Consider the following 17,446-nt stretch of genomic DNA (forward strand, 5'->3'; position numbering starts at 1 on the left):
AAACGTGCCGCTAGCGGCACCCCAATCCTAGACAGGTTAACAACATTCTGAAGATTGATTCAATACATCGTTTGACATGTTTCTACTGACTGGTACGGAACTTTTGGACATTTCGTCACGTCATAGTGGACGCGCTTTGTGACTTTGGAATTATTTACCAAACGCGCTAACCAAAGTAGCTAATTGGACATAAATAACGGACATTATCGAACAAATCAAGCATTTATTTTGGACCTGGAATTCCTAGGACGGCATTCTGATGAAGTTCATCAAAGGTAAGGAAACATTTATCATGTATTTTCTGGTTTCTGTTGACTCCAACATGGCGGCTAATTTTACTATTGTTCTGAGCTCCGTCTCAGATTATTGCATGGTTTGCTTTTTCCGTAAACATTTTTTGAAATCTGACACAGCGGTTGCATTAAGGAGAGGTATATCTATAATTCCATGCGTATAACTTGTATTATCATCTAAATTTCTGATGAGTATTTCTGTTGAAACGATGTGGCTATGCAAAATCACTTGATGTTTTTGGAACTAGTGAATGTAACGCGCCAATGTAAACTCCGATTGTTTGTTATAAATATGAACTTTATCAAACAAAACATACATGTTTTGTGTAACATGAAGTCCTATAAGTGTCATCTGATGAAGATCATCAAAGGTTAGTGATTAATTTTATCTCTTTCTGCTTTTTCTGACTGCTATCTTTCACTGGAAAAATGGCTGTGCTTATTGTGGTTTGGTGGTGACCTAACAATCGTTTGTAGTGCTTTCGCTGAAAAGCATATTTGAAATCGGACACTTTGGTGGGATTAACAACAAGATTACCTTTAAAATGATATAAGACACATGTATGTTTGAGGAATTTTAATTATGAGATTTCTGTTGTTTGAATTTGGCGCCCTGCACTTTCACTGGCTGTTGTCATATCGATCCCGGTAGCGGGATTGCAGCCATAAGAAGTTTTAATGCAACCGCTGTGTCAGATTTCAAAAAAACTTTACGTAAAAAGCACACCATGCAATAATCTGAGACGGCGCTCAGATTTAACAACATTTCTCCGCCATGTTGGAGTGAACAGAAATACGAAATTACATCATAAATATTCCCTTACCTTTGATCATCAGAATGCACTCCAAGGAATCCTAGTTCCACAATAAATTGTTATTTTGTTCGATACTTATGTCCAAGTAGCTACTTTTGCTAGCATGTGTAGTACACGTGTCCAAACGCTCGCGCAGATGCAGGCAAACGGACGAAAACTTCAAAAATGTATATTACAAGTCGAATAAACTGGTCAAAGTAAGTAGAGAATCAATCTTCAGGATGTTGTTATCATATATATCCAATAACGTTCCAACCGGAGCATTCCTTCGTGTCTGTAGAAGTTATGGAACGCAAGGCGATATCATGAGGAAAGCGCGTGACCAGGAACGGGCAATCTGCCAGACCACTGACTCATTCCCCTCTCATCCGGTCCCACAACACAGTATAAACTACATTCAACGTTCTACCGACTGTTGACTTCTAGTGGAAGGCGTAGGAAGTGCAAACAGATCCATATATTACAGGGAATTGAATAGGCGATGAGTTTAACATCGACCAGCCACAGAATTCTTACTTCCTGTTTGGATTTTTTCTCAGGTTTTTGCCTGCCATATGAGTTCTGTTATACTCACAGACATCATTCAAACACTTTTAGAAACTTCAGAGTGTTTTCTATCCAATACTAATAATAATATGCATATATTAGCATCTGGGACAGAGTAGGAGGCAGTTCACTATGGGCACGCAATTCATCCAAAAGTGAAAATGCTGCCCCCTATATCAAAGAAGTTAAGTGTTGCAGTCATTTCGGTCTCTGTAGTAGCTGACATGTATAGTGTTTTCTCAAAGCCAGTGGCATGTCATCAGATTGAAAAAGGGACCTGGACAGCTGCCCTGGGGAATTCCTAATTCTACCTGGATTATGTTGGAGGCTTCCATTAAAGAACACCCTGTTCTATTACAGGTAACTCTATCCACAACATAGCAGGGGGTGTAAAACTTTCCAGCAGCAGATGTTTTAGACTTCAATCTTTTTAATCATTTTCTCTTAGCCAATCAGTCATTTGTGTAAGTGCTGTGCTTGTTGAATGTCCTTCCCTATAAGTGTGCTGAAAGTCAATTTGTTTACTGTAAAATAGCATTGTATCTGGTCAAACACTTTTTTCCCCCCCAGAAGTTTACTAAGGGTTGTAACAGGCTCAGTGGTCGGCTATTTGAGCCAGTAAAGTGGGCTTTACTATTCTTAGGAAGTGGAATGACGAATTCCCTCCAGGCCTGAGGGCACACACTTTCTAGTAGGCTTAAATTGAAGATGTGGCAAATAGCAGACAATATTGCCATTCCTATTATCCTAGGTAATTTTCCATTCAAGTTGTCAGACCCCGGTGGCTTGTCATTGTTGATAGACAATATTTTCACTTCTTCCACTCTCACTTTACAGAATTCAAAAGAACAATTTCAAATGTGGGACCTTATATATGGCACAGCCAGAAGAGGACTGGCCACCCCTCATAGCCTGGTTCCTCTAGGTTTCTTCCTAGGTTCTGGCCTTCCTAGGGAGTTTTTCCTAGCCACCATGCTTCTACACCTGCATTGCTTGCTGTTTGGGGTTTTAGGCTGGGTTTCTGTACAGCTCTTTGAGATATCAGCTGATGTAAGAAGGGCTATATAAATAAATGTGATTTATATAGACAAGTGTGCCTTTCCAAATTATGTCCCATTCAATTGACAAGTTGTAGAAACATCAAGGATGATCAATGGAAACAGGATGCACCTGAGCTCAATTGAGTCTCACGGCAAAGGGTCTGAATAGATATGTAAATACGTTGTTTAATATATTTGATAAGATGTGTAGATTGTAAATTGATTAAATAAAAAAATAAAAAAAATAGGGCTGTAAGAAAATGTGGAAAAGGTCAAGGGGTCTGAATAATTTATAAATGCATTGTAGATGCAGCCTAATAACTGCGATTTTGATTTGAAAGTAGTCTTTCACTTCACAATATCGTCAATGTCAAATATCATGATATTCGAATGAATCTCATCAGCCCAACCCTACTATGTAGAGTTTTGCTTGGAGTCTCAGATGTCATCGTCATCAAGCCATGGTAGTTAGGCTGCTGTGGTGATGGCAATCCCCAAAAATAACTCCAAGGTAGTCAGACCATTGAGAGGAAATGAGCTTTTCTGGACCGCAGGTGCCGTGTCACTTGGCGATTTATAGTTGAGGTAGTACATGCGTATGGATGAGATGCCCACAGGGACCCAACCTTGAACATCATGTGAGCAAGCAGAAGCGACGGTCACAAGGAGAAAAAAGACCTTGGTGATTCAGGCTCAGTTGGCGAGCCAATCTGCTTTTGGCTGGTTGGGTAGGATTCTGTGCGTGAGGTAGACTGTCTGTGAAATGAGGCAGTAAGACTTGAGTTAATGCAGGTTCTGAGAGATGAGCATGTTATGGGCTGTTGAGGTCAGCAGATGTAGGAATGATAGGCTTGAGAGGACCAGCGTCCAGGGAGTTGTATGGTGTTGAGATGCCATGGATGCAGCTCCGATGCATTAGGAGTGTCCAATGAATTGGTCAGCAGGATAGCCATACAGGGATGGTTCGTCTCAGATTGGAACCATTGCCGAGGCGATGGAACCTGATTAATAATGGCTCGGAAGGAGCGGCATGTTAAGATTGTCTGGGATGTAGGCGAGTGATTCGTAAGGGCTCGGGGTAGAATGTAGCTGGAACAGGTAGACTGGTGTGGTTCTGCCAAGCTGATCGTTTTTTCACCTCGTAGGTCACCGGGCCCATCTTCCTCCCGATTAGGTACGGCCCTTGCCACTGCGCCAGGAGCTTGCTGGTAGAGCGAAGGACGAGCAGGACTTTCTGTCCTGGCTCAAACTCTTTGTGGCGAGTGTGCTGGTCATACTCTCTCTTCTGGGCTTGCTGAAGGTTTGCCCTAGCTTCCTCTCGGTACCGCTCCAACCTGTCTCGCATCTGGAGGACATACTGGACAATCCCCTGTCCTGAGGTAGCTACTGGGGAACCTTCCCAGCACTTCTTCAGCAGGTCCAGTGGTCCCTGCACAGGCCATCCATAGAGGAGTTTGAATGGCGAGAAACCTGTCAATGCCTGAGGCACCTCCCTGTAAGCAAAAAGCAGCAAGGGTAACCACTTATCCCAGTCTTTACCAGTGTCTGCCACAAACTTCCTCAGCATGTTCTTGAGTGTTTGATTGAATCTCTCTACGAGCCCATCCGTTTGGGGATGGTAGGGAGTGGTCCTCAAGCCTTTAATGCCCAGCTGTTGGTGGAGTTGAACCATCAGTCGCGAGGTGAAGTTTGTCCCTTGGTCCGTCAGGATTTCATCTGGGATTCCTACACGAGAGAAGAGCTGAACAAGAGCACTGATTATTTTTGGAGTGGTTATGGAACAAAGTGGGAAGGCTTCTGGGAACCGGGTGGCATAGTCACAGATCACCAATATATACTTGTAACCTGCGCTACTCTTCTCCAAGGGTCCTAAAATGTCCATTGCAATTCTCTTGAATGGGGTAGAGATAACTGGCAGTGAACATAGAGGAGCCCGGTCAGACCTACAGACAGCACTGGTTTTCTGGCACGTGGGGCATGATTTGCAGTATGTTTGTACATCAGTATACATGGAGGGCCAAAAGAAACGGGAGCCTAGCCTAAGATAGGTCTTATGTTGCCCTAGATGACCTGCATGTGCAAGGTTGAGAACAAGTGGTCTACAGATAGATGGCACCACCAACTTCCTGCCCCTGACCCAAGGTAGAGTATGTGGTTGTCTACTGTGTAAATTCCCCCACATGAAGATTGACTGTCCCCAGCTAAGACCTTGTCAAATAAACCTTTCAATGTTGCATCAGACTTCTGCAGTGTAGCAAAATTTTGTGGAACATCCCATTGCACCTCTAACCCAGACACATAAGCAACAGGTACAGGGGTTCCCACATACTTCTCAAGACGCCGCTGGCGGCGTGACTTTCTGGGCCCTTTGGTTCCCCCCTCGCACAGACTATCACACAAGTCAGGCAGAGGTTGTAAACCAGCTTTGGCCTGGGCACGAGTGATAACTGAACATGACACCTGAACATCAGACTGGCAAACTGACTGCTCATATAGCTGACCCCCCCCCCCCCCCATACTTCCCAACAGATCAGAGAGTACAGGCACATCCCTCCCCAAAATCATCTCAAAAGGTAGCTTCTCCATTACCCCAACTTTGAGGAGGTATTTCTGACCCTGAATCTCAACCGTGAGCTCAGCTGTGGGCTGCTGTGACTGGTCACCATGGACACATTGGATCAGTGTCTGGTGACCATAATCAATGTCATTAACAGGTACATTACCTTTTTTGATCAACGACAGGGAACCGCCGGTGTCAATCATTGCAGTAAGACTTTTACCATTCACTTTTACAGGTACCAAGCCTGATCCTTCCCCACTCTGTCTATTCTGAACACCATCCCCCTCTCTGGGTACATAACAGTAACCTGAGAGCTTGGATTTACGTAGCGGACACATTGAAGCTATGTGCCCCTGCTGTCGGCAGTAAAAACAGGTCAGACCCCTCCCATCAGAGCGAACTGCATGATCCCTTACCTCCCTTCTCCCAGACACAACCCCCAGAGTTACCTCCATCTCTGGCGTCTCTGATGTCCCTTGTGTCTCTGAGACTCCTTGGAGCGGGTGCTGCAGGTCGTGGTGGGCCCCTTTACGTGCATTTAAGGTACTGCAGTGCAAGCTTGGCCGCCATAAGCCCATCCTTGGGCTCGTGCTCTCGGACCCAGGTTCGAATATCGTGTGGTAGAACTTGTAGAAGTTGCTCGGATGATGACCTCACCGATTTCGTCCTGTGTCTTCTCCGGTCGAACCCATCGTCGGTAGAGACCCTTGAGGCGGTGGTACGTCTCTGTCGGCGACTCACCCGGTGGCGTCGATGCAGCTCTGAAGCGTTGACGGTAGGTCTCTGGGGAGATGTCGAACTTCACCAGCAGCGCCTCCTTCAAGGCCTTGTAGACGTTGGACAGCCCCTCATCCATTGCTGTGTAAGCCTCTAAGGCCTTGCCCGTTAGCAATGGGACAAGCCTGCAGGCCCACTCTACCTCCGGCCACTGCCACGTCTTGGCCATGCGCTCAAACCTCAGCAGGTAGTTTTCAATGTCCTCCCCCTGCTGGTATGAGGGCATCTTTGGCTTCTTCCTCAGGAATGCTGGAAGATGGATGTTAACACTGCTGGACTGGTCTCCTGGTGCTGGCCTCATTACTGCTTGGGGAGCCTGCTGCGTCGAGCCTTTGTCGTCCTAGTGTTGGCAGACCCAATCTTGGGCTCTCACTGACGAGTTCCGCTTGTTGAGGAGCTGTGAGGATAGATTGGCGTAGGCCCCGTAACTCCTGCTTGAGGTCTTCGTCCCTCTCAAGGCAGGTGAAAAGTTGCTGGAAAAGGGCTACCATGGTTGGGTGTGGTTCTGGTCCCCGAACTGCTCCTTCAGTCAGCTGGTCTTTTATGGCTGTATCTGCTGGTTCAACCGGTAGCTCAAATGGTTCTGGTTGTGTTTGGCCCCTTGGTCGGGCTCCTAGTTTCTCATACTTGACCTCTTCTTCACCAGACGATTCCATGGTATTCCACCCCGTTTCAACTTCAGGTACTTTTTCTGGCAGTTGATGCTGCTGCTGAGAACGTAATCCTGTACGCATTCCTTTAACTCTCTTGTTGGAATTAACTGATTTGCGGTGCGCCATCCCACCACTGCCACCATATATCACTTAGAGTAGGCCAGAAGGCTAAACTGGAAAACCTAACCTCTATCAAAATAAAAAAGATGGCGAAGCCGCAAAAGTTATTCTGTGCAAGGGTGTTTATTTACAAAGTGATTCCGGAACAAAAACAACAGTACTGCCAAACATATACCTTATGGGCCAGCTAAAAACAATGCTACCCCATCCACAGCTCAATCCAAAATGCCTTCCCATGAACTGAAAGAGAGGCTCCTTTTGTAGGGCTAGCCCCTCCCCTCAGAACAATTAACCCTAATTAATTGAGCAATTACCTATACAAACCTACATTTTCCATTTAACTAAACATACTAAAGTATATACATTGCAACATGTTTTATGAAACAATATCACAATATAACATTTACAAAATTACATCACTACTGACTGTCTTTCAATATGCCCATTTTACATTAATGAGCCATTTGGGACAGGCACTACAAAGTCAGCCCAATTCCCTTAGCTCGGGTCCTTATCCAGCATACCCGGAAGCTACAGAGATGGAGAGAGAGGAACAGAACAAACAAACGCGCTCATCCACAACATCGATAAGTATAATAAATATTGCTTATATTAACTATGAACACTGACATAAGTGTGAAATGTATGTAGTAAGACAGAGAAGTTAACTTGTGTGTCGACCCACATTGTTAAGTTATCTGATAACGGAGCAGGGAGGAGTGATGAATGTGTGCGTGCGTTAAAGTACCAAATGCTGCCCGCGGCCAGTGACGGACTTCTACGTCACAGTTGGGTAGAAGAAGAAACTGAGACAGGCAATCGGCTCACTGATTTGAGCGAAGGTCACAGCTGTGAGTAACAGGCCGATCCGCAGCAGGCACATATAGCTGGCTGAGCGGATGTTGCCGACAATAGAATGTGAGGCACTGCAGGGATGACTGTCACAGGACCAGTGGCGAAGATGGAGGTTGTCACTGGTGGAGAGGGTGGGTGTGTCACCATGAGAGCAGTGGTCACGGGCCAGCGGGGCCTGAGGTGGGGCGAGAGGACGGCAGTGGTAGAGGGTGAGCCGCTGCACTGGGCCCGAGGTGAGGAGCGAGGTCGTCACTGGCAGAGGGGTGAGCCGCTGCAGTGGTCACAGGGCCAGTGAGACCTAAGGGGAGGAGGGGGACGTCACTGGTAGAGAGAGGGGGTGAGCCGCTGCAATAGCAGCGGACATGGGGCAAGCGGGACCTGAAGGGGAGGAAGCGCAGGCTAGGAGGCCAGAGTAAGAGTGGCCAGCATTGAATACTGAACAGAGGCAGTCGGTTCACTGAACTGGGACAGGGTCGCAGCTGGGAAGGGGAACCAGAGTCTGACAATATCGCAGGCAAGGTCTGTGAGATGGGAGGTTAGCGAAATCTGAGGGAAAAGAGGTCAACACTGGCAGATAGCGGGTGAGCTGCTGTTGGAGCAGTGGTCACGGGGCCAGTGAAACCTGAGGCGGGGAGCGAGCACAGGCAAGGTAGCCTGGAGGCCAGAGCAGGCAAAAAAAATCAGTTGCAGCGCTGGTGAGAGGATGGGGTAGAGGAAGCAGTATGCTGGGCCAATTGTGCGCCGCCTCATGGGTCTCCCGGTCGCGGCCGGCTGCGACACAGCCCGGTATCAAACCCAGATCTGTAGTGATGCCGCTAGCACTGTGATGCAGTGCCTTAGACCGCTGCACCACTTGGGAGGTCTGTTTTTAAATAGACTTAAGTATCAAAGTAATTGATTCCATGCTATAGTATCAAAAGTGTAAATAATTTTAAAGTATTAAAGCAAAGTAATTCAAAGTATTAAAGCAAAAACATTTTTTTTTTTTTTTTTTTTTTTTTTTTACATTTACAGATAGCCAGGGGCATGCTCCAACACTCGGACATAATTTACAAACAAAGCATGCATTTAGTGAGTCCACCAGATAAGGCTGTAGGGATGGTACCATTTTATTGTCCTGCTAAGCATTCAGAATAAGTAAAGTTAAATTTTCTTTAGTACAATTTGTCAAATATAAATAGTAAAGTACAGATATGTAGTACTTTCAAGTATTTTTACTTAAGTACTTTACCACTGAGTAGAGGTTAGTGAATGAGACTTGATGGGAGCAGGTGAGAGATTCAACAAAAGATTAGTGATGTTACCTTTGATACCGGCAAGCCAAGGCATGCGTCGAAATTCCTAAGCAGTTTACTTTGAAGCAGTGTGCCGATGCTTGTATCACTATCAGAAGCAGCTTTATTTTGTCTAACTTCCACCTGACTGGTTTGGTATTGGTTTCAGTAGAAGATGGGCTACCCTGCGCACGCACTACGGCCTGTGCAACATCTATAAGTTGGCACTGTACACTGTGGATCAAAGCCTCAAGTAATGAACCTATTTGTGACAATTGGCTGGAAATGCTCAATGCGTCAGGAAGCTTAGTTTCCCCATCATTACAATTAACTTGCTCAGCAAAACTTTATAAGGCTAGCATTGCACAGTGTCACGCAACATGCACTGCAGAACAAAGAGGAATGTTAGTTCGGTCATATTTGAAGTAGGATGGCAGTGGCGATTTAAGGAAAGTGACAGGTGTGTGGAGGCTGAATAGCAATGAGTTGCAGCTGATACTTGTTGAGGACCTGCGTTCAAGGCAGCTAGTGTAAGTGTTGCAAACAGGTGTGGAGGCTGAATTAGTAGCAGCTGGTGTGTGTTGGGTTGCTAGGGAGCTGTGTTCAAGACAACTAGTTAGTGGTTGCATTCAAGCTGACAGGAAGAGGTAAGAGAGGCCCATCTGTCTCCCTACAGCAGGTGCTGTTTTTTTTTGCCCACAAAGCAAAGGCTTTTGGATGGAGGTCAATGACTAATTTGGTCAACAACAAAGAATAATGGTTATTGATGACGTGAGGTTTATTGATTGAAGAGAAGTTTCGTAATGCTTAGGTTGTTACGAGTGTGCCCAAGAAGGTAAAGGTAACCTGCCTAAATGACTATTGCACCGTAGCACTCATGTCAGTAGCCATGAAGTGCTTTAATAAGGCTGGTCATGGCTCACATCAACACCATCATCCCGGAAACCTTAGACCCACTCTAATTTGCATACTGCCCCAACAGATCCACATATGAGGCAATCTCAATCGCACTCCACACTGCCCTTTCCCACCTGGACAAAAGCAACACCTACAGTTGAAGTCGGAAGTTTACATACATCTTGCCAAATACATTTAAACTCAGTTTTTCACAATTCCTGACATTTAATCCTTGTAAAAAAAATCCCAGTTTTAGGTCAGTTAGAATCACCACTTTATTTTAAGAATATGAAATGTCAGAATAATAGTAGAGTGATTTATTTCAGCTTCTATTTCTTTCATCACATTCCCAGTGGGTCAGACGTTTACATACACTCAATTAGTATTTGGTAGCATTGCCTTAAACAATTTAAACTTGGGTCTAACATTTTGGGTAGCCTTCCACAAGCTTCCCACAATCAGCTGGGTGAATTTTGGCCCATTCCTCCTGACAGAGCTGGTGTAACTGAGTCAGGTTTGTGTGCCTCCTTGCTCGCACACGCTTCTTCAGTTCTGCCCACTAATGTTCTATAGGATTGAGGTCAGGACTTTGTGATGGCCACTCCAATACCTTGACTTTGTTGTCCTTAATAACCTCTTATGGCTGCAAGCCCGAGGTCGGTACACCTATGACAACATCCAGCTCAAAGTGCAGGGCGCGAAATTCAAAAAAATTTTTTTTTTTAAATATTTAACTTTCACACATTAACAAGTCCAAGACACCAAATGAAAGATACAGATCTTGTGAATAAAGCCACCATTTCAGATTTTTAAAATGTTTTACAGGGAAGACAAAATATGTAAATCTATTAGCTAACCACGTTAGCAAAAGACACCACTTTTCTAACTCCATCAGTTTCTTACTCCATCAGGTGCTATCACCAATTCGGCCAAATAAAGATATTGATAGCCACTAACCAAGAAAAAACCTCATCAGATGACAGTCTGATAACATATTTATTGTATAGGATAGGTTTTGTTAGAAAAATGTGCATATTTCAGGTATAAATCATAGTTTACAATTGCACCCACCATCACAACTCGACTAGAATAAATACAGAGAGCAACGAGAATTACCTAATTACTAATCATAAAACATTTCTTAAAAATACACAGCTCACAGCAATGGAAAGACACAGATCTTGTGAATTCAGACAATATTTCAGATGTTCTAAGTGTTTTACAGCGAAAACACAATAAATCGTTATATTAGCATACCACATGTGCAAACGTTACCCGAGCATTGATTCAAGCCAAAGAGAGCGATAACGTAATCATCGCCAAAATATATAAAATTTTTCACTAACCTTCTCAGAATTCTTCCGATGACACTCCTGTAACATCATATTACAACATACATATAGAGTTTGTTCGAAAATGTGCATATTTAGCCACAAAAAAACGTGGTTATACAATGACAATACTAGCAAAACTAGCCTGAAAATGTCGGGCGCCATCTTTAACAGTGATCTTGTCTCATGCATAACTATTCATAAACTTGACTAAAAAAATATAAGTTGGACAGCTATCGAAAGACAAATTAGTTCTTAATGCAATCGCTGAATTACATTTCTAAAATTATCCTTACTGTGCAATACAGGGTTCGCCAAGCGAAGCTATACCAAAGAAAATGGCGGAATATGCGTTTAAAAAATTTCGACAGAACAACGATTTATCATCTTAAATATTTCTTACTATGAGGTGATCTTCCATCAGAATCTTGGGCAATGTATCCTTTCTTGGGTCTAATCTTCTTTTGGTCGAAAGATGTCCTCTTGTCCGTCGAAATGCCCACTAACGTTCGACCGGGACCCCGAAATGTGCCCGGCGCTTCAAAGTGCAACACAAAGCAATGCCTCAAAATCGCACTAAACGGATATAAATTGCTATAAAACGGTTTAAATTAACTACCTTATGATGTTTTTAACACCTATAACGAGTAAAAACATGACCGGCGAAATATTACTGGCTAAACCCAAGCTTGGAAAGAGAGCAGGTCCGACGTACATCGTGCGTCAGGCGCAGCAGGAAAAGAACGGTACATCCGGTCTTTGGCCTTTTATACAGGCCCTGATTGCGCAATCGACTCCATTCAAATTGTCACCTCTTACTGACATCTAGAGGAAGGCGTAGGCAGTGTTTGTAGCATCATAGCTTTCACAGGGACTTATGAACTGACCTGGGAGCAGGGGCCAAGATTTCTGAAATCTCACTCCATATCAGGAAAAGTGCTGTAGAATGAGTTCTGTTCCACTCAGAGACATAATTCAAACGGCTATAGAAACTAGAGAGTGTTTTCTATCCAATAATAACAATAATATGCATATTGTACGAGCAAGAATTGAGTACGAGGCCGTTTGAAATGGGCACCTTAAACAGAGCTACTCAATACTGCCCCTGCAGCCATAAAAAGTTAAGCTATTTTGCCACAACTTTGGAAGTATGCTTGGGGTCATTGTCCATTTGGAAGACCCATTTGCGACCAAGCTTAAACTTCCTGACTGATGTCTTGAGATGTTGCTTCAATATATCCACATAATTTTCCTCATGTTGCCTCATCTATTTTGTGAAGTGCATCAGTCCCTCCTGCAGCAAAGCACCCCCAGAACATGATGCTGCCACCCCCATGCTTCACGGTTGGGACGGTGTTCATCGGCTTGCAAGCCTCCCACTTTTTCCTCCAAACATAACGATGGTCATTATGGCCAAACAGTTATTTTTTTGTTTCATCAGACCAGAGGACATTTCTCCAAAAAGTACGATCTTTGTCCCAATGTGCAGTTGCAAACCGTAGTCTGGCTTTTTTATGGCGGTTTTGGAGCAGTGGCTTCTTCCTTGCTGAGCGGCCTTTCAGGTTATGTCGTTATAGGACTTGTTTTACTGTGGATATATATACTTTTGTAACTGTTTCCTCCAGCATCTTCATATGGTCCTTTGCTGCTGTTCCGGGATTGATTTGCACTTTTCGCACCAAAGTACGTTCATCTCTAGGAGACAGAACGCATCTCCTTCCTGAGCGGTATGATGGCTGCGTGGTCCCATGGTGTTCATACGTACGTACTATTGTTTGTACAGATGAACGTGGTACCTTCACGCATTTGGAAATTGCTCCCAAGGATGAACCAGACTTGTGGAGGTCTACAATTTTTTTTCTGAGGTCTTGGCTGATTTCTTTTGATTTTCCCATGATGTCAAGGGAAGAGGCACTGAGTTTGAAGGTAGGCCTTGAAATACATCCACAGGTACACCTCCAATTGACTCAAATGATGTCAATTAGCCTATCAGAAGCTTCTAAAGCCATGACATCATTTTCTGGAATTTCCAAGCTGTTTAAAGGCACAGTCAACTTAGTGTATGTAAACTTCTGATCCACTGGATTTGTGAAACATTGAAATAATCTGTCTGTAAACGATTGTTGGAAGAATTACGTGTGTCATGCACAAAGTAGATGTCCTAACCGACTTACCAAAACTATAGTTTGTTAACAAGAAATTTGTGGAGTGATTGAAAAACGAGTTTTAATGACTCCAACCTAAGTGTACGTAAACTTCCGACTTCAACTGTATGTGAGAATGCTGTTCATTGACTACAGCTCAGCGTTCAACACCATAGTGCCCACAAAGCTCATCACTAAGCTAAGGTCCCTGGGACTAAACACCTCCGTCTGCAACTGGACTGCGTGGCCAAGCACGACCCCAGCACCATCATTAAGTTTGCGGACGACACAACAGTGTCACTGATCACTGACAATGATGAGAGAGCCTATAGGGAGGAGGTCAGAGACCTGGCAGTGTGGTGCCAGGATAACAACCTCTCCCTCAACGTGAGCAAGACATTGGAGATGATCGTGGACTACAGGAAAAGGCGGGCCAAACAGGCCCCCATTAACATCGACGAGGCTGTAGTGGAGCGGGTCGAGAGTTTCAAGTTCCTTGGTGATGTGGACACCATCATGGTCCAAACACACCAAGACAGTTGTGAAGAGGGCACTGCAACACCTTTTCCCCCTCACGAGACTGAAAAGATTTGGCATGTGTCCCCAGATCCTCAAAGTTCTCTCCTGAATTTTTGTTAATTAACACCATTTAAAAACGTTTGTTTTTGTAGCTGGCCTGTGTTTGGATTCTGTGTTGTATCCGCCTCCTGGCCTGGACTACTCATCTATACTAGCTAAATGTATCCCTTTGTTATGGAATGGTATAGTAAAGTGTTGAATAATGTACTATGTTATATCTAGGCTATCACAGCTGCACAGAGACGTGGAGAAGACCTCGATACTACCAAGAAATGTAAGCCTTTATTATAAATAGCAATTCAAGTGCAATCCACCATCTCCCCTACTTGGTCTGGAACATGATGCATTGATTTCTGAATGAAATTATGCTATGGCTTGTTTACTAACCACGCCAATTCATCTGTGTCCACAGGGTCTGCAGGGCAGAACAAGCAGCACCTGGTGACCAAGAACACCGCCAAGCTGGACCGGGAGACAGAGGAGCTGCAGCACCTGAGGGTCTCCCTGGAGGTGGGAAAGGTTATCCAGCAGGGCCGCCAGAACAGCGGCCTCACCCAGAAAGATCTGGCCACTGTGAGTAAAGCTGCTGCAGACCCACATGACTCATTAGGACAGTGGTATTAAACTTTTTTCAGTGAGGATCTCAATTTTTCGGCCAGAAATTCTGGGGACCCAATGTTTTTAGCAATAACGTTTTGTGACCACCCCACCCCAAATATTATGACACAACCTTAAAATTGGTACATTTTAGATTTTTTCATTAACAAATAACCCTCAATTCATTACATTTTAATCCCTTATCAAAGTGAAAAGAAACCAATAAATATATTTGCTCATATTTTTTATGATCTTTCTCAAAAACTTTTGTATATTACCCCATACAATAATCCGTACTATTCATATGTATTCATTTTTTATTTTGGGGGGGGGGGGCCCACTGCAGTTCCCCTCGACTTTGAATACCACAGCATAAGGACATTGCATTTCTGTAGTCAGAATTTCTGTGGCTTACTCTCCTCGTCTCCTCTACATCTGTACTTATCTGAAAACACAGGGTAGGTGAAAACAATGTCCAATACATTCACATCTGTACAGCTGTAGATGAGGAGAGGAGGACACTTTCTAGATGTATCTAATCATGTGTATATGTAGCTTAAATGAGATTGCCTCTGATGACTGACACTTCAACAGTTTTTGACTGTAGGTCTAAATATTATGTTTTTAGGTTACTGATTTCTTCTGATGTCTCTTTTGGCTTTGACTTTCAGAAAATTAATGAGAAGCCTCAGGTCATTGCAGACTATGAGTGTGGAAAAGCAATTCCCAACAATCAGGTCATGGGCAAAATTGAGAGGGCAATCGGTGAGTGGAATCTGGGACAGACTGTCACTGACATTGTTAATAATCAACCCCTATGTTTTATCATGTTTCCGAGTAGCATAATGCCACCTTATTCATCAGTACTTTTCATTTTATCATTGGTCCTTGTTTGTCTGACGTCAAACATTTTTGTTCTCAGGTTTGAAGCTGCGCGGGAAAGATATTGGACTGCCTCTGGAGGCAAAACCCAAGAAGAAATGAGGACAAAGCCTCGAAATCAGCCCCCCCTTCCCCCTGTCCCCCATCTCTATCCCCACCTTCCTACTCCCGCTATGACCCTGCCTCCCTTAACTCTCCAAACCCCCCTCTCTCCCCTATCACCCTCCTCTACCTGGGCTGATCTCCACCTGTGTCCTGCTACAGGACCTGGTGATCCACCACGTTGCAAGCTGCATATACTGACAAATCATCACAAATTACTTCTTATAATCAATGAATAAACGACTGAATGCATTGCAAAACTTGCTAACCAAAAGTGCTCTGAAATGAAAAAATTTCTTTAACTTTTTTGGGGGATGGTTGAAAGACAAGGTGAATTTTACCGTGGCCATGTGCATTGACTCTAACATAAAAAAATTTCGGAACATGTTCTTTTTATCCATTTTGAAAGTGCTTGATTGCAGCCTTTTCACACACTTTGCGTCACTATGATATGGACATGTCCTACTGCTGTAGCTTGGTTTTGATCTTCAAATAAAGTTTGACAGTTTACTTGTGTGTCATCTGTTGGTAATTTTGAAGAAAACATAACACATTCTTTTTTTACCCCCTTTTTCTCCCCAATTTCGTTGTATCCAATTGTTAGTAGTTACTGTCTTGTCTCATCGCTACAACTCCCGTACGGGCTCGGGAGAGACGAAGGTCGAAAAATAATTGAGGAGGTGATTTTCGTTTTTTTTTTTAAAGACAAAAATCACCAGGAATTCAACTAAAGATTAGTTTAATTTAGGAAATTTGTTCCAAATATTCCCACAAATGGGAAGAAAAATATGCTTTTGGTCATGTAGTGTATGTGGACACCTGCTCGTCGAACATCTCATTCGGAAATGATGGCCATTAATATGGACTTGGTCCTCCCTTTGCTATAACAGCCTCTACATTTCTTGTGCTGACGTTGCTTCCAGAGGCAGTTTGTGAGCTTGTGTGGCCTACCACTTCGCAGCTGAGCCGTTGTTGATCCTAGATGTTTCCACGTCACAATAACAGCACTTACAGTTGACCGGGGCAGATCTAGCAGGGCAGAAATTTTACAAACGGACTTGTTGGAAAGGTCCTATCTAGTTGCCTACCCCTGATGTACAATGTATTTAAAACAACCATGATTTTCTATGCTTTTTTTCTGCAAAGAAAGCATTATGCCAAGTAAAGGGAAATGAAACAAAGGGCTGGATTCAATCCGCAGCGCTGATTTTAAAGGCAATTTTCCTGTGTTTGCGGAGACGCATTCATGGTAAACGCTGTATATGTTGGCTCAATTGGAAATGACCTTTAAATGTAAATTGCGCAAGAGCGCTGAACTTTAGCGTTACGGATTTAATCCAGCCCTAAATGTGGGTTCTGTGGGTGAATTATGAGTAGGGCCATACGTTTCTCTTGTAACCATGAGTTGTGTGGGTTGGGGTCAACCAGTGTTCAACACATCCAACATCAAAGGTTCTCAATACTTGTTCAATACTTCCCATTGAAGGTGCTGTTCCAAGATATGAGTTTACTCCGTGTTACCTTAGATTGTAAACTGTCATGGCAAGAAATATAGATTCAATGGTTGTAAAGATGGGGAAGAGATCTGTCCGTAATAATGTTTTGACTGACTGACTGCATCACTTATTTTTATAAGAAACGTGTTGAAAATTCTAAATTGTTTGCAAAGTCAATTAACAAATAGCTCACACACAATTTCCCCACCAGACATGCCACCAGGGGTCTTTTCATAGTCCCCAAATTCAAGAAAGCGTACAGTATTATATAGAGCCATTATTGCATGGAACTCCCATCTCATATTGCTCAAATGAACAGCAAACCTGGTTTAAAACAACATAAAGCAAACCTCACAGCATAACACCTCTCCCCTATTTGACCTAGATATTTTTATGTATGTATTGATATGTTGGCTATGTGTGCCGTTTTTAAATGTATGTAGCTTTGTCCTTGAACTGTTGTCTGTTAATGTTCTATATTATGT

The 17,446-nt window shown here is 43.6% G+C and overlaps 1 protein-coding gene across 1 annotated transcript in view; it reads left to right on the top strand.

Annotated features, from left to right (window-relative positions):
- LOC120025916 (endothelial differentiation-related factor 1 homolog) overlaps nt 1-15,975 on the top strand; it is a 36,569-nt gene extending 20,594 nt beyond the window's left edge. The window contains exons 2-5 of the mRNA XM_038970634.1: nt 14,107-14,158; nt 14,297-14,457; nt 15,153-15,246; nt 15,404-15,975. Coding sequence (XP_038826562.1) covers nt 14,107-14,158; nt 14,297-14,457; nt 15,153-15,246; nt 15,404-15,465 — 369 coding nt within the window. The 3' untranslated portion in view covers nt 15,466-15,975. The remainder of the gene's footprint in view (nt 1-14,106; nt 14,159-14,296; nt 14,458-15,152; nt 15,247-15,403) is intronic.
- Nucleotides 15,976-17,446: the final 1,471 nt, after the last annotated feature.

The sequence above is a fragment of the Salvelinus namaycush genome, chromosome 31, assembly GCF_016432855.1.
Source record: "Salvelinus namaycush isolate Seneca chromosome 31, SaNama_1.0, whole genome shotgun sequence".
NCBI lineage: Eukaryota > Metazoa > Chordata > Actinopteri > Salmoniformes > Salmonidae > Salvelinus > Salvelinus namaycush.